Source organism: Arvicanthis niloticus, chromosome X (assembly GCF_011762505.2).
Source record: "Arvicanthis niloticus isolate mArvNil1 chromosome X, mArvNil1.pat.X, whole genome shotgun sequence".
NCBI classification, from domain to species: Eukaryota; Metazoa; Chordata; class Mammalia; order Rodentia; family Muridae; genus Arvicanthis; species Arvicanthis niloticus.
The window spans coordinates 80,644,773-80,671,975 of NC_047679.1; the positions used below are offsets into that span (position 1 = coordinate 80,644,773).

Here is a 27,203-nt window from a genome sequence, read left to right on the forward strand (position 1 = left end):
AATGGCAGGGAATACACAGCATGAGAACAGGAGAAATAAGCAGAGAGATCACATATTCATACACATCCACACACACACTCACATACTCACATGCGCATGTGCTCACATGCATATGCACACACACACACACACACACACACACACACACAGCAGAGAGAGAACAATAAGTGGGATGAGGTTATAGGCCTTCAAAGCCTGTCCCCAGTAAATACTTCGAGTAAGAAGGCTCTGTCTCCTCTAGGTTCCGTGTAACCTCCCCAAACATTGCCACCAACTGTTCAAAATATGTGAGTCAATGGGGGACATTTCTTTAAAGTATTTTAAACCATTTTTTGAGAATTTAATACAATGTATTTTGATCATAATATTCTTCTTGCAATAAACAAACCCACCTCTTCCACTCCATGCTGGGATTTTGTCTGACTTGAGATTTCACGGGTCTGTACACCCTGTCAGAATCACTGGAAGTTCATAAGGCAGCTGGTCTGTTCTGGTTGGGAAAGTTTGTTTCTCTGTAGCCATTCACTGCCTCTGGCTCTTACAATGTTTCCACCTCTTCTTCCACGAACATCTCTGTGTCATGGAGGGAGAAATGTGTTACAGATATCCTACTTAGAGATGAACACTGCAGTCTCTTGTTCTTTGCATGTTGACCAGTTTGTAGATCTCTGTGTTAACTACTGTCTACTGAGGACAATCTTCTTTGATTAGGACCATTAGGGGATGTTTTAATGCTAAGCCCTTTTAACAGAATAATGGTAGTTGGCTCTCCTACTAGAGCCCATGTCCTATCTAGAAACAGGCTCTTGACCCTGATAATGGTGCCAGGTATAGGTTCAATCTCATGGAGTGGGCCTGAAATTCAGAGAGTGATCTGATACTCCTATATGATTTGTACCATTATTATACCAGTAGACATATCTTGCTAAGATATTTATCATTGTTCATAAGGTTTGCAGCTATCTAAGACTGAAGACTACTTTTCTTTTCCAACAGGATGCTTAGCACCTTCCAGTACTATGAAAGCAATTCAGTAGGGATGAAGCTTCTAGGTCAGCTTGATTTTTCTAGATTTTATCACTCAAGTATGTGGTGTCTTTATATACATACACACACATACAGACACATGTTTTTAAATATGTTTTGCTTGTATATATGGGTCTGTTGTCTGGGGAAGCCAGAAGAAGGTGTTAAATCACCTACAACTGGGGTTGTAGATGGTTGTGAGCCAACAAGTGAATACCTGGAACTGAACTTGAGTCTCTGTATAAGTGACCTTAACCACTGAGCCATCTCTGTAGTCCCAGAAATAGTTTTACAATCACATTATGGAGTGCAATCAAGAGTGGCAGCAATAGCCCGTAATGTGTGGAGATCTATGGGAGCCCACTGGTCAACAACTTAGAAGCAATCCATTCCTAGTTCTGGGGTTGTTATTTGCTAGCATGTGGTGTCTAGCTGTGATATAGTGAGGGACATTTCTTTATGAAACCACCATAGCTTCAAACTTAAGTGACTATAACCGTAACTATTTAGTTCTAAAACAGCAAGCAATATTAATTTTATAACATCAAGTGATAGACCTCTACTTCTCAGAGTGACAAATTTCCAGGACCAAAGCAATTTTTGAAGAAAAGGGTTTGTTTGGCTTACATAGCACTGTTCATCATTGAAAGAAATCAGGACAGGAACTCAAACAAGATGGGACCCTCAAGACAGGAGCTGATGCAGAGGTCATGGAGGAGTGCTTCTTACTGGCTTGCTGCCCGTGGCTTGCTGGCTGCTTTTTAAATAAAACCCAGGTCCACCAGCCTAGGGGTGGCACAACCCACAATGACCTTGGCTCTCCCCCATCGATCACTAGTTAAGAAAGTGCCCTACAGTCAGATCTTATGAAGGCAATTTCTCAGTTAAGGTTCCCTCCTTTCAGATGACTCTAGTTTGTGTCAAGTTGACATAAAACTAGCCATCCCACCAAGGAAGACTAAATATGAAAATCTATAGACAGATGAAATACAGAGAGGCCCAGAGCAGAGGCACCTTCTTTAGAACCTTGAATCCACACAGTCCGTGTAATACATAACCTAATACACAGACTCTGAAGCCAGACTGCCTAGGTTTGAATTTTGGCCTTCGCACTGGCTAGAGAACCTTTGTCGATCTATCTAAGCTTTGTGAACCTCATCTCTTAACAGTAAGAATGACAGTCATGTTGCACTAAGGATTAAATGAATTAACATAAACTACTTAAATAAGCCCAGTAAATTCTATATGTACTTTTAAAAAGAAATAAACTCTATAATAAATAAACGTTCATTTAGTAATTATCTATAATCACAGAAGGAATGGGCATGTGTTTGGTTGCTAAGAACTAGGAAGTGGTTACCATAGACATGCTAGAACCTTGACAGCCATTGTTAGAACATTGCCTACCCTTTAAGTGAACATGTGGGCTGGGTTAATCTATCCAGAAGGCTAAAAATCTCAACAAATCATTCTGAAACTCAACACGGCAACCATTTTTTTCAGTCAGAAAAACATCTTGTTATCAGATAAAGAGTTAACCACCTCCAGGTAAGCCAAATACATAAAGATCTTCACTTTACAGGCACCTACAGGCACAACTTTAGTGATTTTGCTCCTGGCTATCCAGTAGACGCCCTGGACATAATAGTATCAGTGATTTTCTGATAGCTCAGGTCTCTCTCAACGTCTGTCAGATTCCTGACCCAATATTACAAACTCTGAAGCCAGACTGACTAGATTTGAATTGTGGTTATCCCACCTACCTCCTGAGCTCTTAAAGGAAGAACTTCTATGGTGGCAATTTGGACAGAGACTAAGATCAAGATAAGAAGCTCTGCAAATGGTTAAGATACATGAATAGAATCCAGATGTTTTTTTTTAAATCAAATAAAAATAGAAAGGACATTAGGGGGTAGTGGGAAAGGTGAGGGGAAAAGATGAGAGGATTGTGATGAATGAGTATAAAAAAGCTCTTTATATACGTATATTAAAGTATACTGATGAAACTCGTCATCTTGTACAATTAATATGCACTAACAAAATGGATTTCAAAGGAAATCGACATGAAGCTATTACCAGCCTTATCTCAAAGGGAGATAGCTACCACGGAATGAAGACATCTAGGCTCTGTCCTTTTACTCTCTTGCTCTTATTAGCGTCATGGGCAAGAGTAAAAGTAGCTTTTAATCACAGCTCATACATATGGTTTGTTTTGGTTTGTTTTGTTTTGGTTTGGTTTGGTTTTGGTCTGATGCAAGCCAGAGCCATTCTCCAGTAAACCTTCAGGAAAGCCAATTTCCCCAAACAGTGACCTATACTTAAAGACAAGCTATGGGCTGTGAGTCTTTGTTTGAAAATATCAATGCTCCAAAATAGGGGATGACTGGATGACTGTGCAGAGCAATGCTAAGTCATCCATTAATAACTGACATACAGACTGCTCAACAAACAGTGACACACAGCCCATGTAGGTACAGAATGACATCTTTTCTTAACCCCACTGGTTCTTCCTGCAACCCTGGGCTCCAACAAAATAAACTACTAGAGAAATGTAAATCAAAATCAGAACGAGATTGCATTCCATGCTTGCTAGAATAGTTACAGACATCAAGATAGCAATAAGCTTTGCTGCACAGGTGGAGAAACTAGAACTCCCCAGCATTTGCTGGTGTCAGTGTAACATGTCATGGCCACCTTGCAAAACAATATAGTAGTTCTTTGAATGCTTCAACACAGGGGCAGTGTATGACTCAAACATTTCTCCCAGGGGCATACCCAAAAGAAATGAACACACACTCACACACTTACCCACACACATTTATAGAAGCATTATTTCGAAGGCAGTAAGTAGAAACAACTCAAATGTCCATTAGCTGATAAGTAAATGAATAAAATGTGATATACCTACTATTTTTTAGGTCACAAGAAGGAATGAAACCAGGGGTGATAGCACATGCCTTTAATCCCAACATTCAGAAGGCAGAGACTCTGTAAGTTCAAGGCTATCCTGGTCTAAGTAGTAAGTTCCAGGCCAGCCAGAGCGATGAACTAACAGCCTATCTCAAAAAAAAAAAAAAAAAAAAGGAGGATGGATTCATAATGCTACGTCATGGAATCTTGAAGCAGCTGCCTAAATTGTCTTTTACTTAAGCCATCATTTTCAAGTCAAACTGCACATTAAACTTTCTTGAGAAACACATGAAACTCCCTTGGAGTCTTTGACAGTGAGGATCTAGATTGGAGCTTAATATCTATTGCTCTACTCTACGTGATGTCTGAGGTCCCTTACAGCTTTTAGGAACTGGATGAAATCCATGAAAAATGAGTCAATACCACCTGTACCTTTGAAGCCTAGGCAACAAGAGAACCAAGTCCAATAGAGAAGCGTTACTTAGCAGAGGTCCTCCAATGGATCTTTAAACTAAGGTGGTTCTTTTCCAGTGTACCATCCCACCTTTCCCCAAGACCAAATGAAGATATTCCTAGTAGAGACAAACTATAGATAAAGGGATAGGGTCCATCTGATTGTTTCTGTGTAACAAGTCACTCTATTTTGTAGGAAGCTACACATTAGCACAGAACCATCACTGGATCTCCTCTATAGCATTTGCATCATTAGGCTGGGCCGAATGATACAATGGAATCACAGTCACAGCCTTTCTGTTTATCAGCATCTGTACAATGCCAAACTGACTTAATTCCCAGTTGATGTGATTTGTCGTGGATTTTTGTCCTTTAGCATTTAAGAACCAAGCTGAATCATGTTCCGACTTTTGAGTGCCTGCTGGTCTCGTCAAAAGGCCACAGAAGGAAAACAAAGGTAACTTTACAAGCACTTTTCAACACCCAATCTGGAATTACTTCGCACATATCTGCCTCAAGTTTCACAAGGGACAAATGATCATGATGCATTTGGGAAGTAATTAAACAGCACATACAAGATTGGGAACAGAGCTGAGAGAGGATGAGCATTCTGTATATTGAATGTATCAGGGATTCTTGGAGGATTTAGGAGGGGTTGCCACACCACTACTGCCACCATGATGGGGCTTTTTATGATGCATGAATTGAGACTATTGCAAGCAAAGCTTCAAACACAAAGAATAGAATTCTAAAAAATTATGTGAGGTTGTAGCTTTGACACATTTTTCTTTTCCACTTCCAGGAATGTGACTATCATTGTCATTGGCTTGGACAACTCTGGCAAAAGTCATCTTGTAGAGGCCTTTCAAAGATGTGAGAACAAAGAACAATAGTTTCTGGTGTGGGTCTGCCAGTATTCATTCCATCTTAGCCATACTTCCTGGCCCTCAGTTTCTCTCTTGTAAAGATAAATATCCCAGTCTCCTCATTAGGCATTAATAAGCTGTTTATATAGTGTGTGTCACTTGCTCCTTTTGTAAGATGTTCCAATTGAGAGTCCTCATGTGATGTCAATTATGAATGAGCTACAATATGTAAAACATTGGCATCAACCTTGAAGGATCGAGTGTTTGGAATGCTGTCTAGTTTCAGAGCTCAATGCATGTGTAATTTGGCCTAGATAAGAGACAAGTGTAGAATAATAAAGAAGTGTAATAACACAAAACTCTGTGACAGCTGATATTGGAAGTTAGAGCTTGAGAAATGTTGTCAGTTCAAGTATGGCACCACATCTCCAGCTTAACGTGCCTCAGCGAGTTGAACATGATTCAACTTGGTTCCTAAATACTGAAGGACAAAAATCAAATGACAAATCACATCAATTGCGAATGAAGTCCCTCCACATTTCCAGAAGCAGTCACACAGCATTGTGGCAATCTGCTATACTAATTGAAAAGCCCCAACTAGCTTTTAATCAATCAGAGATCAGCATAGAGTCTGGCCTACCATCCATGTCTATTGAATCAGTACAGGAGTGTGGTGACATGGCTGCATTTTTATATAACCTGCCAACCCTCAGCAAAGTATGGTTGCCTCAGAAAATGGTTGCCCTGACACCTGTGCCCATAGTCTCCTACCTGAAGTTTTGTCAGTTTCCTTGGACAACAGTGGCCTTTTGGCTGATCTGCTTATTTCTACTTGTTTCTCTAATTATTAGAGAGATGTAAAAGTCTAATCGTGACACTCCCCTGTTTGGTATTGCTCCATGTCTTCCCATCATTTTTGAAGCAAAATTTACCCACCTTAGCAGCATACAAGGTCCAGTGTGGACCTCCGACTCCTCCCTCAGCTTCATTTCCCAAGTCCTCATATACGGTACTCTAGCTAGAACAGAGCAAATGCTTTGCCATTCCTCTGTCACAGCACTGTACTTCACAGGGCTGCATTTCCTGCATTTTAGCCCCTCCATCATCCTCTTTGCCAAGTCCCTCCATTCACAGCCTGGCCACACGACAGCTCTCCTTTACTCACTCCAAGGGATGTGAGCCACATCCCTTGCTCACACCCACTAACATACACTTAGCCCAAGAGCCTTGCACAACTCCAACCCCACCACTAACCTTGGAATCCCATGAGAAGAAATAGATTCTTTCCTCTCTGAGTCTGTGCTGTCAATAGCGTCCATAATGAGCCTGGAAATTTAAGTCCTCCACCATTCTCCTGAGCCTGTATGTTGCTTCAGGTCCCAAGAGCACCTCCAAGTGCATTTCAGTCAACACTTCAGCCTAGTATGCTCCCTTAGATGCAACACACTTGACTCCCTGTGTCTCCCAGCTCAGGTAGACAGTAGCAATCAGAAGTAAACAGTTATAGGGACATCAAAGAACCAGGCAAGACAAGTCCCAAGATTACCAAAAAGAATGGGAAGAGTTTATGAGAGCTCCACCTGCCTCAGCCCTGGATTCCCATGCAGTCTGGGCAGGTCCTGGGAACCCATAATGTGAGAACTCCCCAGGCATTTTTGATGGCCTGCCAGCTGTGGGAAGCTCTCATCTGAAACTAACCACAAGCTATTCATCTGAGACTGGTGTCTGTTTTCCATTCTAACTCCTTGAGCATAGTGGATGAAGCTTGTTTTGCATTACTTGCCTTGTGCTCAGTGCATAACTTGAGGCTGCCTCATAAATGCATTGGTTTACTACGGTAGTGACTTCATTCTCAGTGACATTCTGATGGGCACTGATGTCACATTCTGAAGAATGTCTAGGGCCACCTCTGTTCGTGCAGGTTCACTTAGCGTCAATCTAGTAGCTTCCTCTCTGCTCAAAATTGAATAGCTCACTTTTCTTGTTCCTGCACTGTTTGTTTTAAGATGAATGCCACAAACATAATTGTCTAAGAAAGAAATTCCAGGCTATGGATAGGAACTTGTATGGACATTTAAAGATACCAGCTACAAAATAGTTTATGGCATCATCATTGATGATACCATCAATATCATGATGCCATGATCACATGGGGCAAGAAACCCAAACATGAGCAAAGACATGTGCCCTAAATATGAACACTGAGATCTGTGAGTCTCAGATCTCACTATACATTCTATCCATTTGGATACTTAAAAAATTATTTTATATATATGTGTGGTTTGCCTGAATGTATGTATGTGAACCATGTGCATGTCATGCAGTGCCCACAGAAGTCAGAAGAAGGGAACATATCCCCTGGAAGTGAAATTACAGACAGCTTTGAGCTGCCATCGGGGTGCAGGAACCCAAGTCCATCTAGAAAAGCAACAAGTGCTCTTAACTGCTGAACCGTTTGTCTAGGCTCAGCCTGCGTGCTTTAAAAACAGTGTTTGAGGACCATTCCTATGTAATCCAAATCCCAGAGAATGGAGACTAAGCAGTTTGAAAGCCTCAGAAGGTAAATTTGGAGAACAATGAGGCAGTGATCAAAGTCACCCAGGAAGCCTTCAGGCCTCTTAACCCAGCATCAGGAAGTTCAGATATCTGAGTTAGGTGCTCCTCATTCCCATCAGAGGATGCTGAGCTACAACCACACCTAAGTTTCCTAGTTCTCAGGAACAGTGATTCCCAAGCGTTAAAGTGCAGAAGAATCACTTCAGGATCATGCTAACCATAGCCAATTTGTTACAAATGGTACAGATGCTTCCATCCCAGGCTTAGAAATCCTGAGATCTAGAGTTATTTTGGTCCAGGGTAGGAGATAATAAGCATATCCATGAAATTCCGAAGCACACTACCCCCAAACCATATTTTATGAAACACTCAGCCAGGGATATGGAGATGAATGAGAGTTGGAACTTTCTCTCAGGGTGTTCATAAATGAAGAGAAAATAAGATAAATCTAAATTGACAAGGAACTACTTCTTGTGGCATCTAGTGTCATCAGCAACAGACTGAATTATTGAAGAAATTAGTTTTAAGTAAGAAAAAAAACATGAGAATGGTGTTATGTTCTGATTGAAAAAAAATAACAAAACTTTCTGAGATGAAAAAAAAACCCAAGATTTTTAAAGTACCATTTAGAATTTTAACCTAATCACTTCTTTTTTACTTTAATTGTTAAATTTTGAGGTTATAAGTACATCATTTTCCTCTCATTTTTTTCTACCTCCAAACCCTCCCATACAATCAATCCCATTTGCCTTTTTTCATTGATTGTTTTTATATACATATATTTAAACATATTCCTAGTTACAGTCTATATGCTCAGTCTGTATGTTACTTGTATGCATATTTTCAGTTGTGACTGCAATATATGTGCTTTCTGAAAGCTATAATTAAAAAGATCATTGACTAACATGAAAACTGAAATGTTATGAAACCACATTAAAGTATAGTTGCCATATTATACACACATACAGATATAGGTGTCTATTTATAACAATATATAAACAAGCTTTTCCAAAAGTCTGAAAGCATATTAGTAATTTAACCTAAGGATTTATTTTGGTAATGCTACGGAAAATGTCACAAACATATCTAAGACTACAAATAAGAAATTATTGATCCTCTCTCTCTCTCTCTCTCTCTCTCTCTCTCTCTCTCTCTCTCTCATTTTTAAAATTCATTTTATATCCCAATCACAGCCTTCCCTCCCTGCTCTCCTCCCAGTCCTGTCTCCCATTACAAATCCCCCTCCCATTACTCCTTCCTCTTTTCCTCAGAGAAGGGGAAGCTCCCCAGTGGGTACTACTTCACCCTGGACATCTATTTATAGTACGCCTAAACACATCCTCTCCTGCTGAGGCCCAACCAGGAAGTATAATTAGGGGAAGGGGATCCAATAGCAGGCAACAGAACCAGAGGCAGCTCCCACTTCAATTGTTAGGGGACCCACGTGAAGACCAAGCTGCACATCTGCTGCAAATGTGCACGGGGCCTAGGTCCAGCCCCTGCAGGTCTTTGGTTTGTGGTTCAGTCTTTTTGAATCTCCATGAGCCCAGATTAGTTGACTCTTGTGGTCTTCTTGTGGAGTCCCTATCCCTGACTCAGGCTCCCTCAATCCTATTCCCCACTATTCCAAAGCCCCCCCCCCACCAAGCTCCATCTGTGGGTGTCTGCATCAGTTTCAATCAGCTGCTGGATGAAGCCTCTCAGGAGACAGTTATGCTAGGTTCCTGTTTTCAAGCATAGCAGAGCATCATTAATAGTGTCAGGAGTTGGCTCTCTCCCATGAAATGGGTCTCAAGTTGGAGCAGTCATTGGTTGGCCATTCCCTCAGTATCTGCTCCATCTTTATCCTGTGAATTTTCTAGGCAGGACAAATTTTGAGTTGAAAGTTTTGTGGCTGGGTTGATGTCCCCCTCCCTCCACTGGAAGATCCACTTGGCTAAAGGAGGTGGCACTTCAGTTTCCATATCCCCCCGCCCATAGACTCCCTGGAACCTCCCCCATTCCAGGTCTCCAGCTAATCCCAGAGATGACCCCCACCAATTGCCATTCTCCCAGCCCTCTCCCACAATCCCTCTTCCCACACCTGAGTCCCTATCGCCATACCCCTCCTTACTCTCCTCCATCCACTTCCCTCCCTTCACCCACCTCCAGTGACTATTTTGTTTCCCCTTCGGAATAAGATTTATACATCATCCATTAACCCCTGCTTGTTACTTAGTGTCTCTGGGTCTGTAAATTGTATAGTGTGCTTATCCTGTACGTTATGGCTAATGTCCACTTATAAGTGAGTACATATCATGTATGTCTTTCTGGGTTTGGGTTCCTTCACTCAGGGTATTTTCTAGTTCCATCTCTTTGCCTGCAAATTTTATGACATCTTCGTTTTTAATAGCTGAATAGTGTCCTATCATGTAGATGTAGCACATTTCTTTATCCATTGTTTATCCATTCTTCAGCTGAAGAACATCTAGGTTGTTTCCATTTTCTGGTTGTTATGAATAAAGTTGCTATAAACATAGTGGAGCAAGTGGTCTAGTAGGGCATCTTTTAGACATATGCCCCGGGTCTTGGGGTAGAACTATTCCCAATCTTCTGAGAAACTGCCACACTGATTTCCAAGGTGGTTGTGCAAGTTTGCACTCCCACCTGCAATGGAGGAGTGTTCCCTTGCTTCACATCCTGGCCAGCATGTGCCATTCTGACTGTTATAAAATGGAATCTCAGAATCATTTTGATTTGCATTTCCCTGATGACTAAGGACTTTGGACATTTTTTTAAGTGACTCTCAGGCATTCGAGATTCCTCTGCTGATACTTCTCTGTTTAGCTCTCTACCCCATTTTTAATTGGGTTACTTGGTTTGTTGATGTGTAATTTCTTGAGTTCTTTATTAGTCCCCTGTCAGGTATAGGATTGGTGAAGATTTTTTTTCTATTCTGTAGACTGCTATTTTGTCCTATTGGTAGTGTCTTAGCCTTGAAATATCTCTTCAGTTTCACGAGGTCTTATTTATCAATTGTTGATGTTAGTGCCTGAGCTATTGGGAATCTGTTCAGAAATTTGTCTCCTGTGCCAATGAGTTCAAGGCATTTTCTCTTTTATTAGATTTAGTATGTCTAGTTTTAAGTTGAGGTCTTTGATCCACTTGGACTTGAGTATTGTACAGGGTGATTGATATGGGTCTATTTGCAATCTTCTACATGCAGACATCCAGTTGGACCAGCACCAGTTGTTCAAGAGGCTTCCATTTTCCATTGTATGGTTTTGGCTTTTTTGTCAAATATCAAGTGTCCATGAGTGTGTAAGTTTATTTCTGGGTCTTCAATTCTATTCTATTTATCAATCTGTCTGTTTTTATGTTAATACCATGCATTTTTTATTTCTATTGTCCAAGTACAGCTTGAAATTAGGGATGGTTTGATACCTCCAGAAGTTCTTTTATTGTATAAGATTGTTTCACCTCTCCTGTTTTTTCTGTGTGAAATTGACAATTTCTCTTTCAAGGTCTGTAAGAATTGAGTTGGAATTTTGGTGCAGATTGCATTGAATCTGTATATTGCTTTTGGTAAGATGGCCATCTTCGCTATGTTAATCCTACCGATCCACGAGCAAGGAAGATCTTTCCAACTTCTGATATCTTCCTCAGTTTCTTTCTCCAGGGACTTGAAATTCTTGTCCTACAGGTCTTTCACTTCCTTGGTTAGAGTTACACCAAGACATTTTATATTATGTTTTGTTATTGTAAAGGATGTTGTTCCCCTAATTGATTCTTTATGTTGTTCTCTTTGTTTCTAATTTATTGATTTCAGCCCTGGAGTTTGATTATTTCCTGCCATCAACTCCTCCTGGGTATGTTTGCTTTTTTCTAGAGCTTTCAGGTGTACATTTAAATTGCTAGTATGAAAACTCTTTAATTTCTTTATGAAGATACTTAGTGCTATATGAACTTTCCTCTTAGCACTGCTTTCATTGTCTACCATAAGTTTGGGTATGTTGTTTGTTTGGGTAAGTTTGTTTTCATTGAACTCTAGAAAGTCTTTAATTTCTTTACTTCTTCCCTAGCCCAGTGATCATTGAGTAGAGAGTTGTTCAGTTTCCATGAGTTTGTAGCTTTTTTTCTTGGTTCTGTTGTTAATGTCCAGCTTTAATCCATGGTGGTCTGATAAGATACAAGGAGTTATTTCAATTTTCTTGTATCTGTTGAAGCTTGCTTTGTGACTGACTATATGGTCAGTTTGGGGAAAAGTTCTATGAGGTACTGAGAAGAACATATATTCTTTTGTGTTTGGGTGAAAGGCTCTGTAGATATATCTGTTAGATCCATTTGGTTCATAACCTCTGTTAGTTTCATTATTTCTGTTTAGTTTCTGTCTCAATGACCTGTTCATTGGTCAGAGTGGGGTGTTGAAGTCTCTATTAATGTGTGAGATTTGATGTGTGATTTAAGCTTCAGCAATGTTTCTTTTATGAATGTGTGTGCCCTTGCATTTGAGGCTTATATGTTCAGAACGGAGATGTCATCTTTGTAGATTTTTTGATGAGTATGAAGTGTTCTTCCCCATCTCTTTTAATTAATCTTGGTTGAAAATCAATTGCATTAAATTTTAGAATGGCTACTCCAGTTTGTTTGGGTCCATTTACTTGGAAAACTTGTTTCCAGCCCTTAACTCTGAAGTCCATCTTTGTTACTGAGGTATGTTTCTTGTATACAGCAGAATGATGGATTCTGTTTTCACATCCAATTTGTTAGCCTGTGTTTTTTAATTTGGAAATTGAGTCCATTGATGTTGGGAAATATTAATGACCAATGGTTGTTAATTCCTGTTATTTTTATGGTGGTGGTAGCGTGTGTGTGTGTGTGTGTGTGTGTGTGTGTGTGTGCATGCTTCCTTCATTTTGTTTTTGCTGGTGTAGAATTATTTATTTCCTGTGGGGTTTGTGTGTGTGTGTAGTTAACCTTCAAGTATTTTCTATAGGGCTGGATTTGTAAGTAGATACTGTTTAAATTTGTTTTCTTGAAATATCTTGTTTTCTCCATCTATGCTGATTGAGAGTTTTGCTTGGCTGGATTTGTGACTAGATACTGTTTAAATTTGTTTTTTTTTTTTTTCTTGAAATATCTTGTTTTCTCCATCTAGGCTGATTGAAAGTTTTGCTTGGTATAGGAGTCTAAGTTGGCACCTGTGGTTTTTTAGAGGTTGCAGGATATCTGTCCAGGCCCTTCTAGCTTTAGAGTCTCAGTAATTCTTATAGGTCTCTGTGTGTTACCTGGCCTTTTTTCCTTGCCAGTTTTAATATTCTTTCTTTGTTCTGTACATTTAATGTTTTGATTAATATTTGGTGGGAGGATTTTCTTTCTTTCTTTCTTTCTTTTTTTTTTTTTTTTTTTTTTTTTTTTTTTTTTTTTTGGTTTTTTGAGACAGGGTTTCTCTCTATAGCCCTGGCTGTCCTGGAACTCACTCTGTAGACCAGGCTGGCCTCGACCTCAGAAATCTGCCTGCCTCTGCCTCCCAAGTGCTGGGATTAAAGGCGTGTGCGCCACCACTGCCTGGCAAGGATTTTTTTTTCTGGTCCAATCTAATTGGTGTTTTGGAAGCTTCTTGTATGTTTATAGGCATCTCTTTCTTTATGTTGAGTAAGTTTTCTTCTATGATTTTGTTGAAAATATTTTCTGGACCTTCTAGCTGGGACTCTTCACCTTCTTCTATTCCTATTATTCTTAGGTTAGGCCTTTTCATAATATACCAGATTTACTGAATGTTTTGTGTCAGTAATTTTTTAGATTTAATATTTTCTTTGCTGTATCAATTTATTCTATTGTATCTTGTACACCTGAGATTCTCTCCTCCACCTCTTGTATTCGGTTGGTGATGCTTGTGTCTGTTCTATTTCCAGGATTCCCTCAGTTTGCATTTTCTTTATTGTGTCTATTTCCATTTTCAGGTTTTGAACATTTTTATTATTTCCTTCACCTGTTTAATTGTATTTTCCTGTATTTCTTTGAGGGATTTATTCATTTCTTCTTTAAAGGCATCTGTCATCTTTATAAGGATTGGGTTGTGTTGGGATATCCAGGGCTTGCTATAGTGGAATAGCTTTGCACTGAAGACACCATGTTTGCCTCCGCTCTTGTTATTTGCATTCTTAGGCTGGCCTTTAGCCATCTGGTTGTTCCTGGATGTTCCTGGTGCTGGTATTGGGTATCAGGTATTGGGAAGGAGGGCATAATCTGGATGTTCCCCCTTCTGCAGGCCTCCAGCGGGAAGCCTTACACTGGATGTTCTTGGTGTAGCATGCCTGAATATTCTTTGTGTGGTGGGCCTAGTGGGGGCCAGTAGAGTGGCAGCCAGACAATGTAGCTCAGGGGACAGCACACAAATAGCTCTGAAACTTCTGATTCTATTCTGAGTACTGCTAGTGTCAAAAATCTATGAAATTATTAACTACTAATGTGAGCAAAAACTTAGACCATAATGATCAGTTCAACAAACTGGAAAACATATAAAGACTGTTATTGTAAGATGCATTTCTATTATGGGCTGAATTAGGTAACTAGTTCCTTACAGAATATTATGTCCTGGGCAAAGCTTTTTCATGGGAAATGTGTCTGCATCTGGCAGGGTTTCTTGGAAGAGACACTTCATGTCCTCATTCATAGTAATAGCACTTACTAAACCCCCCACTGTAAGGTAATGGGTAAGCACAAAAATAGGTCAATGACTACTTCAACAGTGTGCTGAGAGAGTGCAGTGAGAGGTGGGCAGGTCAGAGAAGGCCTTCTGAGGAATGTGCTGGTTGGGCCTTAAAGAAACAGTAAAAGAGAAAGAACTAGCATTTATTCATCAAACATTTATCAAGTGCTTATGTGCCAGTATCTGTGTTCAGCTTCATGAATATAATGCATAGAATTAAGATTTCACCTTCCTGTTATAGCATATAACTCAGTTAAGTAAGCAATACAATTTATGACTTTAATATGTGGTATAGTAATGGTAAACACAGGGATGGTGACACTTTATACAGACTAAGGATGGTGTGAGGGAAGTTTTTCTACAATAAACAAGATCTAAATTGATATTTTATTTTATTTTTTTAAAAAAGGTAAGGACCAAGCACAGAATGGTAGAAAGAATGGCAGTTTGTGAATAGCTCAGGAAAAGATAGTCTATAACATGTATGTAGGCTGGGATATCTTGAATAGAAACCAGGTCTACTGTGGCTACCATTCAGTTTACTCACTAAAGGCATAAAGCCAGGAAGTAGTGATTTAGAAAAAAGCATTTTGTTAGGCATGGTGGTATATGCCTTTAATCCCAGCACTCAGGAGGCAGAGGCAGGCAAATCTTGCTGAGCTCCAGGACAGCCTGGTCTACAGAGTGATTTCCAGGACAGCCAGGACTACACAGTAAGTGAGACCCTGTCTAACACACACACACACACACACACACACACACACACACACACACACCCCTAAGAATCAGAACGATGCACCCATAAATATGAGCAGGCTTGCAGGCTGTTTTAGTAGGATTTTTGAGAACAGGTTCTGCAAAAGGATGAACAAATTTACCTAACTACATTTTGCCACACTGTGGTTATTTCTCCTCTCCTTCCATTTGTAGTAATTCCTAGCAAGATGCACAGTGAAATGAGACCAACCCAAACAACACTTCTACTAGATGATTACCAAGTATCTGTCTATGACCTAACTGGAGACCTAAAGGGCCGTGAAAAATGGCCGAGCTACTATGCTGAGGCGCATGGGCTTGTTTTTGTTGTGGATTCTAGCGACATAGCACGCATACAGGAAGTGAAGATCATCTTAACTCGCATAATGTTTGACAAAAGGGTATCAGGGAAGCCCATCTTAATGTAAGTTTCTGCCTTCGGGGCCTGCTTTCCATTAACCAATTTGTGCCATGGCAAAGGTGACCATGAAAAGAGATGAAGGGCATCTTTTGTCCTTTGATGAAGGTTCTAGACCATTAGGCTCAATGAGCTGAAAAGCCTCAGTTCACTGGTGACTGTTTTTAAGAGCCCCTTTCTACCACACAGGCATGTGGGACATGATACCTAATTGTATAAATGAACTCTGGATCTTCAGCAAAGAGAAATAATATCTAGATCTCCCATCCCCAACCCTGGACTCTTCCTGAAGCCTCTAACTCAACTTGCCGGGGTTTGAGTCTCTGATCCTGAAACTTGATGGCCGAGAGCAAACCCTCTTTTGTACAATCAGTTCCAATGCATTCCTCCCCCAGTTGGTTGCTCAAGACTATGTAACTGGTACTCATTTCTGAGGTGGGGATGATTCCAGTAGCCTGTCACTCCTCCCCCTTCCAACTTCCCGTTTTGCCATGCTTATTTCTCATTAGCGACCCTAACTAGAATATGAACAGAGTTTCAGAGATATAAAAACTCTACATCTGTTCATATCCCAATTAGTGGTTGTAGTTAAAGTATGACTTATGATATAGAGGAAGTGGGAAATGGCCCCTGAGGGTTATCTTGTATTCAAATGATTTGCACCATTTTTTTCTTCCATTGAAAGTTGGCTAAGAAACTGCCTAGCTCATCTCACTGGGTAAGCTCAGGTCCTGGACCTATAGCAGTTAACACTGCAGTTAGTGCTACCCTACTCCATTTTTTGTTTTTGGTTTGTTTGCTTTTTGTTTATTTATATTCTTTTTGTTTATTTGTTTGAGACACGGTCTCACAACGTAGACCAGGCTGGCCTGTAACTCACAGAGATTCACCTGCCTCCCAATGCTGGCACTAACATCATGTACCACGATGCTGGGCCTTTCCCTTCCCTTTGACTTTACATTGGCTTCACTCTTCTTATCCCTACACCCTGTTCTAGCCTGGCAAACAAACAAGACAGGAAGGATGCCCTTTTGCCTGGTGATATCATTGAGTATCTATTTCTGGAAAGGCTGGTGAATGAGACTAAATCCTTGTGCCGAGTGGTAAGTGTCAGCATCTCATTTTGTTTCTATAAGTCCTGGATTATATAACCAGGGCCCTGTCTGTCAGCTTGGGGGGGGGGTGTCAAAGTTCCTCTCCCTGACAGGCAATATCTGCAGTGATTATTTCTAACTTGAGAATGACAACAAATATTATTCTCTGCCTTCAAAGCAGCTCTGTAAGAATTTAATAGCCCCATCTTATACATGAGAAAGCTAAGCGGCCAGATGATCTAAGTAAACTTGCTTGAGGTCACACAGTGAAGGCACTATACTCATTTTATTAAAGGGCCTCAGATTTTATGCTCTTCATCTGCTCTCTCAGATGTGAGAATGCTGAGTGTCTCCTTGAAGGAGAGAACATACTTAGGCACCGCACAACCACCTCTGCTATTTTAATGATCAGGCCTTTAGGCATCAATAGTCCAGGGATCCAGGTCTGAGGCCTCTTTTCTATTTCTTTTTTATTTAAAGATGTATTTATTTATTTTATGTATATGAATACACCATTGTTCTTTTCAGACACACCAGAAGAGGGCATCAGATCCCATTACAGATGGTTGTGAGCCACCATGTGGTTTGCTGGGAATTGAACTCGGGACCTCTGGAAGAGCAGTCGGTGCTCTTAACCGCTGAGCCATCTCTCCAGCCCTTCTTTTCTATTTCTTATAGGAGCCATGTTCAACCATAAAAAACCTTCCAAAGAGGCACCAACAGCCAATAGTTATAGGGCTGCGATGGCTATTAGCTGCCATTAGCGATCAATATAATGGGCTGTATACTCGACAACAAACACCCAGTGTGAGCATCTCAACCTCCAAGAACATCCGAGGCTGTGGAGAAAGATGCTCATCAGACAGGTACTGAGCTCATTTCATTAGCTTTCCTGATAAGAACAGAAGTGGGAGTCAGTCTTCAACATAACCCACGAGTTCTGAGAGCTTTGTACTCTGGGCAGCAAGTCCTTCAGAATCTGATGGCCCAAGTGGGGCTATGGCAGTGCCCACCAACATTGCAAGGACACTACTAGTCCTGGCACAACATCAGTAGTCACTTTAGTGGGATAAATGGCATATAGGTTTAAAAAAAAGGCAAAGTCAATCAACCAATCAACATTAGGGCTTCTTGAAAATCGGATTTCTAGTTCAAGGCCAGCCTGGTCTACAGAGTGAGTTCCAGGACAGCCAAGGCTATACAGAGAAACCCTGTCTCGAAAAATCAAAAAAAAAAAAAAAAATCGGATTTCTATTCTCTGAGTTGCCATGTGGAAGACAGAGGGAACAGGAGTCCCTTGAGCACTCTGTCTTAGTTAGGGTTTTATTACTTTGAAGGGACACCATGAACAAGGCAACTTTTATAAAGCCAAACATTTTTAAATTAATTATTTAATTCATTTTTACAGCCCAATCACTGCCCATCCCCGTCCCCCCCTCACAAAGTCCATTCCCTATATCCCTTCCCTTCTTCTTTGAGAGGGTGCCCCCCATATACTCCCATCCAGGCTCATCAAGTCTCTGTAGGGTTAGGCACATTCTGTCAAAGCTGGCTTACACTTTCAGGGGTTTAGTCCATTCTCATCAAGGCAGGAAGCATGGCAGCATGCAGGTAGACATGCTGCTGGAGGAGAATAGAATTCTACTCCTAGATCCAAAGGGCAGTCAAGAAGAGACTGGCTTCTGCAGGTTGCAGAATGGTCTCTTCTGCACTGGGTGGAGTTTGAGCCTTGGAGGACCCCTCAAAGCCCATCCCTACCGTGACACACTTCCTCCAAGGAGGTTACACTTCCTCCAACAAGGCCATACCTCCTAATAGTGTCACTCCCTGGGTCAAGAATTCAAACACATGTGTCTAGAGGGGTCCATACCTATTCAAACAACCATACACCCTATTGACAAGATTCTAAAGATGAATATTACACAGCTGCTGCAAATTCCCAGCCTCCAGTTCTCCGATCTACCTAGTCATGGTATGATAGGAGCAGACAGAAATGTAAAAATAAATAAATAAAAGAGAAGGAAGGTGATGAGGGTTCTAAGGAGTCAAAGGCCCAAATGTCTTCTTGCTATTTTGCTACTTTCCCTGACCAAAGCCATAAGGAACTGGAGAGGGCAGTGGCTGCACTGGGTAGAGAAGCTTGCAGGGTAGGGATACAGCTCAGTGGCAGAGCACTTGCCTCATGCATGAAAAGCCCTGACTTCATTTACCAGTGCCAAAACAAGAAGAAAAAAATCTTGAAATATGTCTGTTTCTACTACTGAGTTTTTTCTTCCAAAACGTTCTTAGCTTTCCTAACAGAGTGAGTATGGTCAGACACAACAGCAGACATCATTTTGACAAAAGACAACACATGGAGCATAGACAGCATGTGGAGCAAAGACATTTTGAGAAAAGACAGCATTTTGAGTCAAGACAGCACTTAATACAACGCTCACTGGATGCTAGGCCACTAAAACCAATTCTACAGGTAAATGGCTTTTTAAACACCATTGCCCGTGATCAGTAATTGAATTCTTGAGAATTAATTGACAATTTCCCTCTTTCTTCCTGGAATACAGAAAGATGGTTTTCGAATAAGGCCCAAAAAGAATATGTCAGTAACATTTGCTCTAGACGTAATCATGGAGGAAGGTGAATGTTCTCGGAAGACTGGAGCTCCAAATATCAGTAAGCCTTGCAATAGTCAATGTTACGACACAAAGACTCCAGCTCCTTCTGTTGATGCCAATCTTTTCAAAGGTAATATTGAATCATCATTACAGAAAAAAAGTTATATAGACCTTCCTTTATATTTTCTACAATAGCATTTCTATTTGAGAAGTAAATTCATTTCTCATACTATGGTCTGTTGTTGGGAGAAGTATGGGACAAAGTTGGAGGCCATCTTCTGACAGGCCAGCAAAGATGCCCTAGCATTAGTTGACACAAGATCTTTCTATGGCTATAGTGATAACTTAAAGGTTATGCTTGCCAATGGTGGAAGTACAAATTGGTATAACCTTTAGGGAATATATGTTGCCTGTCTCTCTCTTCCCCTCCTTTTCTCAATATTATTAAGAACTTTTAAAATGGAGCTATAGAGATGGCTGGGTGATTAAGAGCACTTGTTATTCATGTAGAAAACACAGGTTCCGGTTTTGGCAGCCTCCTGATGGCTCACAATCACCTGTAACTCCAACCCCATGGGATCCTATGCCCTCTTCTTACTTCACAAGTGTGAATGTGGTAAACACACACACACACACACACACACACACACACACGGGAAAGATGCACACACATTAAAATAAATCTAAAATGGAAGCCCTCTACACTACTAATCTCATTTCTTAGCTATGTACAAAGATAATGACAGAAATACACAAAATTGTAATAAAAAGTATTTAAATTATAATATTCAGTAGAAAGAGTTAAATGTTGCAAACAATGTAAATGTCCAATGACAGGGATAGCCAAATAAATTATTACGCATCTACACTATGGATACAATAACACTGCCAATGATAGGAAACTGGGGAAATGACTTAGTGCTTAACATGTATTCTAAGGAAGCATGAAAAACCAAGTTTGGATACTGTGCATCCACATAAAACCTGGATTTGTTGGTATACAACTAGCACTGGGGTTGGTAACCCTAGCACTGGGACAGGGGTAATAGAGAAAGGAACATCTACATTCCTTAGGCTACCCAGCCTAGCCAATCAGTGAGAGACCCTGTCTCAAAAGACAAACAAACAAGAACCAACCAATCAACCAATCAAACAAACAAACAAAAACCAAAAACTTAGAGTCTACCCCTAGCCTCCTCATACACATAAACACAAATACACCCATATACACATACACTATACACACACATACAAAAAGTTACATGCTAATGATGATTTCCATTTACTGACATGGAAAGTCTTCCATTACTTGTAATATTATACTGACTGTCAACTGTCAATAATCACATCACCTTTGGCTGAGTTCCTATGCATATATTGAGGGATATACATGTGGCCAAAGCCACTAATGAGAAAACAGGCACAGCATTTAGGGTAAAGGGTGAGGATGAAAGTTGAGTGCAAGGAATCTAGTAGAAAATAAAGCTGGTGGTACATGCTTTTAATCCCTGCACTTGGGAGGCAGAGGTAGGCGGATTTCTGAGTTCGAGGCTAGCCTGGTCTACAGAGTGAGTTCCAGGACAGCCAGGGCTACACAGAGAAATTCTGTCTTAAAAAAAAAAGAAAGAAAAGAAAGCATGATTTTCTAGGTGTCAGTTACTGCCCCTAAATCTTTATCCAAAATTAAAACTCATTTTCAAAACATCATTTTTCATTTAACCTTAGCTCGTAGGCCCAAAAAGAGAATAGAAACCTGGGACACTGAAGAAATGTTATTGGAAGATCCTCGTGGAGAAGCCTTCCGTTCCTGCGGTTAGTAGTCCTTAAATAGTCAAAAAATGTACATGGTTAGAATGGAGGGTGAGTGTCCTGGAGGGCCCTTGGAAACTAGCCAGCACCCTCCTACCCCAAGTGGGAAAGAATAGAAACCTGGTATTGGCTTCACTTGTAAAATGGGCTGTTTTCTTTCTCTGATTAGACTTAACAGACTACTAAAGAGTAAACAGAGGGACAGCAAAATAATCATTCCCTCCAAGACCTTATAGTAACTGGGCACATCTCCAGAAGCAGCAGGAACACCCAATGTTTGTTTTTCATTGGATAACGCCTCTACAGCCCACGTACAAGTTCACCTATTGTAACATCACATCCCTGAGAACCATTGTTTCTGCACACCAGTGTGGTAGCCAGTAAATTCATCTGTACTCACCAAGAGCCTCAGGAAGTTAGGTGCTGTCCACCTGAGCAAAGAAGAGCAAAGACTTCCCATTTGTACTGAGATGCTCCTGACAAAGCTTACGGATAAAAGGTCATGCACAACTGAAGTTGAGCCTTAGATGAACAAGGTTACTTTAGAATCACACACTTCTCTTTAAGGTTCTTGGGTATAAAGGGACTGGCAAAATAAATAAGAATGATACTTTACTCAATCATTTTCTTTTTGTTTTGTTTGGTTGGTTTGGTTTGGTTTGGTTTGGTTTGGTTTGGTTTGGTTTGGTTTGGTTTGTTTGTCACACCTCCAAGACCAGGTCTGTTTTAAAGACATAGCTACTGTCTGGGAAACCACATTACTTTGCTAGCATTTCAGAAACCGCAACTGCTGCCTCTTAACATATGTGTGGACCCCTACTTCACTGCGGGGTGCTGTGGCTGGGATCACGGTGGTCCCTTACAATTATGGTTATTTCATCTTCATGATGGGCTCCATTTATCGAGCGCTTTCTGAATACCAAGCACAGTGCTAACTCTTTCCCATCTATTGTTACATTTTTAACTTTCCTGGGCACATATTATACTTGGCATCATTCCCAGATAAGGATACTGTAAAGAGCAGAGCAAGGAATGGAATCCAAACCTGCATAGCTAGAGCTACTTTGGGCCAAAAAACTCCACATGTGCCTTTCTTCAAATCCCTCTAGAAAGAGAGAACTATAGGCAGGAAATAATGCTGAAGTACATTCATGTGTATGTGAGGAGAATTCAATTAACCAGAAGTCTGCCAATAGTGCCAGCAGGAGTTGATGGAACACTTCCGCTTTGTCAGATGCTGGGCTAACTCCTTTACATATATTATTGCCTCTCATCTTCAGAAGCTTATGATGTCTGTTCTATTATTACCATCTCGCAGAGGCAGAAAGTGATGTTCAGAGGGGTTAGAGAATCTGTCCCTGGGCACTCACTAGGAGGTAGCAGAACCAGTTTTTAAACTAAAATCCAAGTCCATGGGGGCTGTAAAGATGACTCAGCAGATAAGAGGACTTGATGTACAAGCGTGGAGACTTGAATTTTCATCCCAGCACCTGTGTCAAACAAAGCAGAGTCTGAACATGCATGTACCTGTATGCCCAGCACTTTAAGGGGCAGAGACAGGAGGATCACTGAGACTTGCTGGCTGCTTGTAATGTTCCAGGTTCAGTGAGAGAATGTCTCAAGAGTAATACAGAGCAGAACTCCCTGGATCTTCTTCTGACATCTATATGTATGCACACACACACACACACACACACACACGTGCACATGTATCAAAGACAAATACACCACATACACACTCATAAATAAATAAATACCCCAACTCCATATCCCATGCTCCTAATTACCCTAGACTGCTTCACTAAGCAGTATAAGCCAATCAATCCAAACTTTTCAACTAAAAACTTGTCTTAAAACCCTGCCTAAAAAATGCTGCTGCTGCTGCTGCTGCTTCTTCTTCTTCTTCTTCTTCTTCTTCTTCTTCTTCTTCTTCTTCTTCTTCTTCTTCTTCTTCTTCTTCTTCTTCTTCTTCCTCCTCCTCCTCCTCCTCCTCCTCCTCCTCCTCCTCCTTCTTCTTTTTCTCCTTCTCCTCTTTGTGTAGCTCTGGCTGTCTTGGAACTCTCTATGTAGATCAGGCTGGCCTCAAACTCACACAGATGTCCCTCTCCTGGCTTCCAAGAGTGCTGGGATCAAGGCTGCTTTCTTATATCCGAAGGAACCACTTTAAATGCCTTATAGGTCTTTGATATGCTTCTAAGCTCAGCTAATTAGCTGTGACACTGAAAAGCATTTTACAGAACCTCTAGTCAAACCTATATCATACAGATGAAAAAATAACTGCCCAAAATGGTAATGACTGGAAACTGCAAGCTGTTGAGTATCCAAGGAAAAATGTTGCAACCGGCTCTGCTCTACCTGGCTTGAGACAAAAGACTTAACAAGCCTGAATAGTTACTATGTTGAGGCCTGCTCCACTCTGCCTGGCTTCAAACTGCCACTCTGGTCTTCTGGTCAGGGTCTAGAGGGAGAGTGAGGACAAGAAAAGACGCAAGGAATGGAGACAAGACAGACGTTCTGATCAAGTCTCTGATCAAGTCTCTCTATTTGAAGGGAAATCTAGGGTATTTATACACTTTTGTCACGCCCCTTGTAGGTGAGTGGATATGACGTAAGCCTTGGAGGCGTGGCTAGCATGTGGATAGCTGCTTTCTGCTAAAGGTTGGCTCCCAAAAGCAAGCAATGTTTCATAAATTCCCATCTTCTGTGTGTCTAAGACTGCATCCTCCCTAGGCCATTTCAATCTTTTCACTCTACCCACCTTGCCTGTTAAAGAGTTCTGGAGTCCAGCAGTTTCAGCCTGAGAAGCAACAAATGCCTCCATTGAAGAAGTATTAGTGCTGGGGCTGCATGGGAGTAGAGCACAAGGCAACAGGCTTGATGCTCAGCACAAAAGAAAAGTGTCTCATAAGACAGGAGACTGCAATTCAGTAAATCATGCTTTTTTTCTTTGGTTGGTTGGTTTGGTTTGGGTTTTTGAGACAGGGTTTCTATGTATACCTCTGGCTGTCCTGGAACTTGATCTGTAAACCAGGCTGACCTCAAACTCTGAGATCTGCCTGCTTTTGTCTCCTGAGTACTAGGATTAAAGGTTTGAGCCACCACAGCCAGCTGATAACACCATGCTCTTTAAGAGAACTGACCATCTATACACATTTCTTCATGGCATGTCTTTTTGGGCAGGAATCTGTTCTTAGCCAACAGAGAAAGGTAAATACAGTAAGTAAGCCTATGAAGGTAGAGAAGGTCCAGGACCACCCCACTAGTACTGTTTCCATGGAGATTCTAAATTCAGTCAAGTTGACAATGATGATTAACTGTTACATCCTGTTAGCGATAGCTTAAGCACATGGCCTTGGCTCACAATTCAAATTCCACATAGCTCATGTACTTAGTTCTTCCCAGGGATCTCCCTAGGCTTTAAGACTACAGAAATTACTGTGGCTAAGTAGGGAGAGCCCTTTGATCTAAATGGTTTTCAATTCTGCACTCCAGCTCCCGATAACTATGCATGACAGCATCACACAGAATTAGGCATGAGAGTGTATGCTTATAATCCTAGCGCTCTGGAGGTAAAGAGAGGAAGGTCAGAAGTTCAAGGACATTTGTGGCTGCAGAGCAAGTTTGATACCAGTCAGGCTACAAGAACTCCTATCAAGCCAGGCGGTGGTGGCGCACGCCTTTAATCCCAGCACTTGGGAGGCAGAGGCAGGCGGATTTCTGAGTTCGAGGCCAGCCTGGTCTACAAAGTGAGTTCCAGGACAGCCAGGGCTACACAGGGAAACCCTGTCTTGAAAAACCAAAAAAAGAAAAAAAGAAAAAAAAAGAAAAAAAAAGAAAAAAAGAAAAAAAAAGAACTCCTATCAAAACAACAACAAAGATAGAGAACAAGGAAATTGAAATTGAAGTGATAGTTTAGGGTGGGATAACAAATCTTTTCAAGGCAGTTGCTGCTGGGCTGACATAATAATGAGATATAGAAAACACCATTTTCTTCAGGAGAATCCTGCACACCATCTATTGTTCTTGTCCTGAAGATGCCATGGCCATGGCTAGGTTAAGGAGTCAAACTGAGGCTCACTGTTTTATCACTCAACCCCACAAACCTTTCATCTTTATCAGAAGACCAAATATTAAGATTTCTGCCCAAAAGAGGTATGAAGAAAGACAGCCATCACTCAACCTTTTGGAATTTCGAATGGTCCCTTCAGCTCACTACATCTTCACAAATGTGCCTAGAGCTGTGGCCATGGCATCCCTGTTCACTACACCCCTCCAGCTGTAATAACCCATCCCTCACTCCTCTTCACATTGCTCACACTTCAGACTCTGTAGGGGACACCAGTGGCACTGTGATCCCAGGAGAGCGGGGAAGCAGCAGATATTTTATGCTGTTCTTATGTTAGAATTAGATCTGGGTCAGAATTTGTGGAAGCTGAGAGCTTACACTACTGCCTCTGCACCCAGGAGGAGTCCGGCTCAGGTCCAGGCAGCCTGGGGAGGCTCCTCCGTGGAGTGGGCAGGGCAACGTTATCAAAGCACCCAGACTGTGCTGTGTGCTGATGACTCAAGAGTCCCACTGGATCCCACGCTCATGCTAGTTGCCACTTCCAGGAACTAAAATAAACCTTTAGTGCTAAGAGACAGCAGGCCTTTGGGTCTGTTCATGAAAATAAGCCCAGCCCTAAGAATCGGTATGCTATTTCACACAATGGAATGCTGCACAGCCATTAAGCATACAATTATGTGCACTGCAGGGATGGAAATCAGAATGTGAAATGATGTTAAGTGAAAACAACAGATGACAGAGAAAGCATGGCGATTGCAACTATGGAAAACATATGTGTGTGTGTGTGTGTGTGTGTGTGTGTGTGTGTGTGTGTGTGTGTGTGAGAGAGAGAGAGAGAGACAGAGAGAGGGGGAGGGGGAGGAGAGGGGGAGGGAGGGGAGGGGGGAGAGAGAGGGGGAGAGAGGGGGAGAGACAGAGGGGGAGAGAGAGAGAGGAGAAGAGGGGGGAAGAGAGGGGAGAGAGGGAGGAGAGAGAGGGGGAGAGGGGAGAGAGGGGGAAGGGGGAAAAGAGGGGGGAAGGAGAGGGGGGAAGAGAGGGGGGAAAGAAGGAGGAAGATGGGGGAGAGAGGGGGAGAGGGGGAGGAGAGGGGGAGGAGAGGAGAGGGCGGGAGAAGAAGAGAGGGCGGGAGGAGGAGAGGAGAGGGGGAAGGAGGAGAGGAGAGGGGGGAAGAGGAGAGGAGGGGGAGAGGAGGAGAGGAGGGGGAGAGGAGGAAAGGAGGGGGGAGGAGGAGAGGAGGGGGGAGGAGGAGAGGAGGAGAGGAAAGGGGGGAAGGAGGAGAAGAGGGGGAGGAGGAGAGGAGGGGGAGGAGGAGAGGAGAGGGGGGAAGGAGAGAGGAGGGGGAGGAGGAGAGGAGGGGGAGGAGGAGAGGGGGAGGAGGAGAGGGGGAGGGGGAGGAGGAGAGGAGGGGGAGGAGGAGAGGGGGAGGAGGAGAGGGGGGAGGAGAGAAGAGGGGGAGGAGGAGAGGAGAGGGGGAGGAGGAGAGAAGAGGGGGGAGGAGAGGAGAGGGGGAGGAGGAGAGGAGAGGGGGGAGGAGGAGAGAGGAGATGGGGGAGGAGGAGAGGGGAAGGAGAGGGGGAAGGAGGAGAGAGGGAGGAGAGAGGGGGAAGGAGAGAGAGGGGGAGGAGAGGAAGGAGAGGGGGAAAGGGAGGAGAGGGGGAGAGGGAGGAGAGGGGGAGAGGGGGGAGAGAGGGAGAAAGGGGGAGAGAGGGAGGGAGAGAAAGAAAGAGAGAGAGAGAGAGAGAGAGAGAGAGAGAGAGAGAGAGAGAATGTCTCTAAAGAGCTTCAGAAAGGAATGGGCGCTATAATTCTGTTAGAGTCCATGGCCTTTTCCATAACACATTTATCTTTCTTACTATTTTTTATTGAAACGGCCGCACTATTCAGCCCAGACTGGCCTAGAACATATTCTTCTGCCTCTGATATAAAGCACATGCACCTGCATGCTA

At 42.0% G+C, this 27,203-nt stretch overlaps 2 protein-coding genes across 2 annotated transcripts in view; one reads left to right on the forward strand and one right to left on the reverse strand.

Annotated features, from left to right (window-relative positions):
• Positions 1-395: 395 nt before the first annotated feature.
• Trmt2b (tRNA methyltransferase 2B) overlaps positions 396-27,203 on the reverse strand; it is a 92,265-nt gene continuing 65,457 nt past the window's right edge. The window contains exon 13 of the mRNA XM_076918843.1: positions 396-573. Within this exon, the coding sequence (XP_076774958.1) occupies positions 459-573 (115 nt within the window). The 3' untranslated portion in view covers positions 396-458. The remainder of the gene's footprint in view (positions 574-27,203) is intronic.
• Arl13a (ARF like GTPase 13A) lies at positions 2,425-21,809 on the forward strand. Its single transcript, XM_034486069.2, has 10 exons — positions 2,425-2,574; positions 4,766-4,846; positions 5,192-5,262; positions 15,433-15,682; positions 16,674-16,779; positions 17,449-17,636; positions 19,060-19,240; positions 19,332-19,512; positions 21,108-21,194; positions 21,361-21,809. Exons 2-10 carry the CDS (start codon positions 4,788-4,790, stop codon positions 21,375-21,377), a joined length of 1,140 nt encoding a protein of 379 aa, XP_034341960.1. The 5' UTR covers positions 2,425-2,574; positions 4,766-4,787; the 3' UTR covers positions 21,378-21,809.